General features: G+C 73.6%; 1 protein-coding gene across 1 annotated transcript in view; it reads left to right on the top strand.

Annotated features, from left to right (window-relative positions):
• The first annotated feature begins 276 nt into the window (after positions 1–276).
• Positions 277–1,534, top strand: part of KCNQ2 (potassium channel, voltage gated KQT-like subfamily Q, member 2) — a 29,425-nt gene continuing 28,167 nt past the window's right edge. The window contains exons 1-2 of the mRNA XM_012728164.1: positions 277–446; positions 511–615. Of these exons, the coding sequence (XP_012583618.1) occupies positions 277–446; positions 511–615 (275 nt within the window). The remainder of the gene's footprint in view (positions 447–510; positions 616–1,534) is intronic.

Genomic DNA, 1,534 nt, shown 5'->3' with positions numbered 1-1,534 from the left:
GCGTCTTAAAAAACTGCACCTTGACCTCCCTCAACTCCAGCCCAAGGTGTTTAAAGAAGCCTCGGCTGACACCTTCACCCCACTGGATTCCCTGGGGCTGAACAGACAGCCCCCTCAGGGCACAGGCGGCGAGCGCGCGCCCCATGGCAGGCGCCACCCAGCAAGAGCCTGGGCGGGAGAGCCGTCTCCCCAAACTAAGCCCAGGGCCCTGGGCTGGCGGAGACGCCCCTGGAGACCCCCGTTTCCGAAGGCCCGAGGCTCCCGGAGGGGGGTCCCATGAGCGAGCACCTGGACACCCTGGACACGCTCGAGGGGCCGCTCGGAGCTGCTGTGGCCGCCGCCCACCTCCCGGGAGCCCCCGCGGGGACGCGCCTGAGGGCCCGGTCACCGCCGGTCACCGCCAGCCGGGTGGGAGGGCGCCAGCGCCCGGCTGTGGCGGCGGCTTGGTGCGCGGAGGAGGGGCCTGGGCGCGCGGCTGGCGGGCTCGGGCCGCGGTGGCCGGTGCTGAAGGGACAGCGCCGCGGCGGCCATCTTCCCAAACTGGAGCGGCCGCCCCGCCCAGCCCGCGGGGCAGTCGGGTGGTCGGCAAAGACCAGGGTCCCTGCCTGGCCTTAAGTAAGCGGCCGAGCTCCAGGAGGGCAGCCTGCACGGGGGTGGGCCCCGAGGGCGCCGTGGCGGCACGTGGAGCTTGGCCACTGGCCACAGGGCCTCTGGGGAGGAGCCCAGCGCCGGCGCCCCTCAGGAGGGTGCGGGGGTTGGGTGGGCGGGCTGCTGGGGGGCTGTCTGCCCACTGCTGAGCCCTGGCCACTCGCAGTGCCCTTCCAGGTGGCCCTCGCATGCCAGCGCAGGCCCCAAGGATGCACCGTCCCCTCCATGGCTGCGGGACAAGGCTGGCCACCCCCTGTGGGGCGGCCTGACCGGCCCCTGCCAGGAGCAGGGCTGTTGTGGGGGACGCCCGGGCCCTCTTACGGCCGGGCTGGGGTGGCAGCCGGAGTGCAGGGGCCCCTGAGAGCGGGGCGGATCCCTGGGGCTGCCCAGCAGCAGGTCCAGCTCCCTCCTGTGATGCCCATCACTCCCTGCAAGGTCACCCTGCCCACTGGCCAGTATGGCCAGCACGCCATGCTCCTTTGTCCTGGCTGCTGGCGCCAGCACCCCCCTGACCTCTGTCTCCATCATGCCCTGCCACCCCCCAGGGCCCTCTGGGGTCACAGGGCAGGTCCAGGCTCCCTGGGGGGACTTGAAGCTCCGGGAGCCTGGGCACTCTGCAGAGCCTGCGGCTGCCGGCGCCCCCTCCTCTGGGCCCAGGAGGCTCCGTGCACAGCCCGGGCAGTCCGGGGTCCCCTGGCGAGCTGCGCTAAGCGGGAGCCTGTCCAGGGGCTGGGCCTTAAGGAAGCAGGGCCGGGGCCCCTCCTGGCTGAGCTGGGAATCCCGGGGGCAGAGGCAGCGGCCTCTCCGGCCCTGTGGCCTCGGCCTCCAGGGCGGTGGGCACGCGGCCAGCGGCTCTGGACGGGGCGGTCCCCGCTGCCACCCCCTC

The sequence above is a fragment of the Condylura cristata genome, unplaced genomic scaffold (genome assembly GCF_000260355.1).
Source record: "Condylura cristata isolate star-nosed mole 26May11 unplaced genomic scaffold, ConCri1.0 scaffold00022, whole genome shotgun sequence".
Classification (NCBI taxonomy): Eukaryota; Metazoa; Chordata; class Mammalia; order Eulipotyphla; family Talpidae; genus Condylura; species Condylura cristata.
Note: the sequence above shows the minus strand (reverse complement) of the source record. Positions and strands in the feature narration are given on the sequence as shown.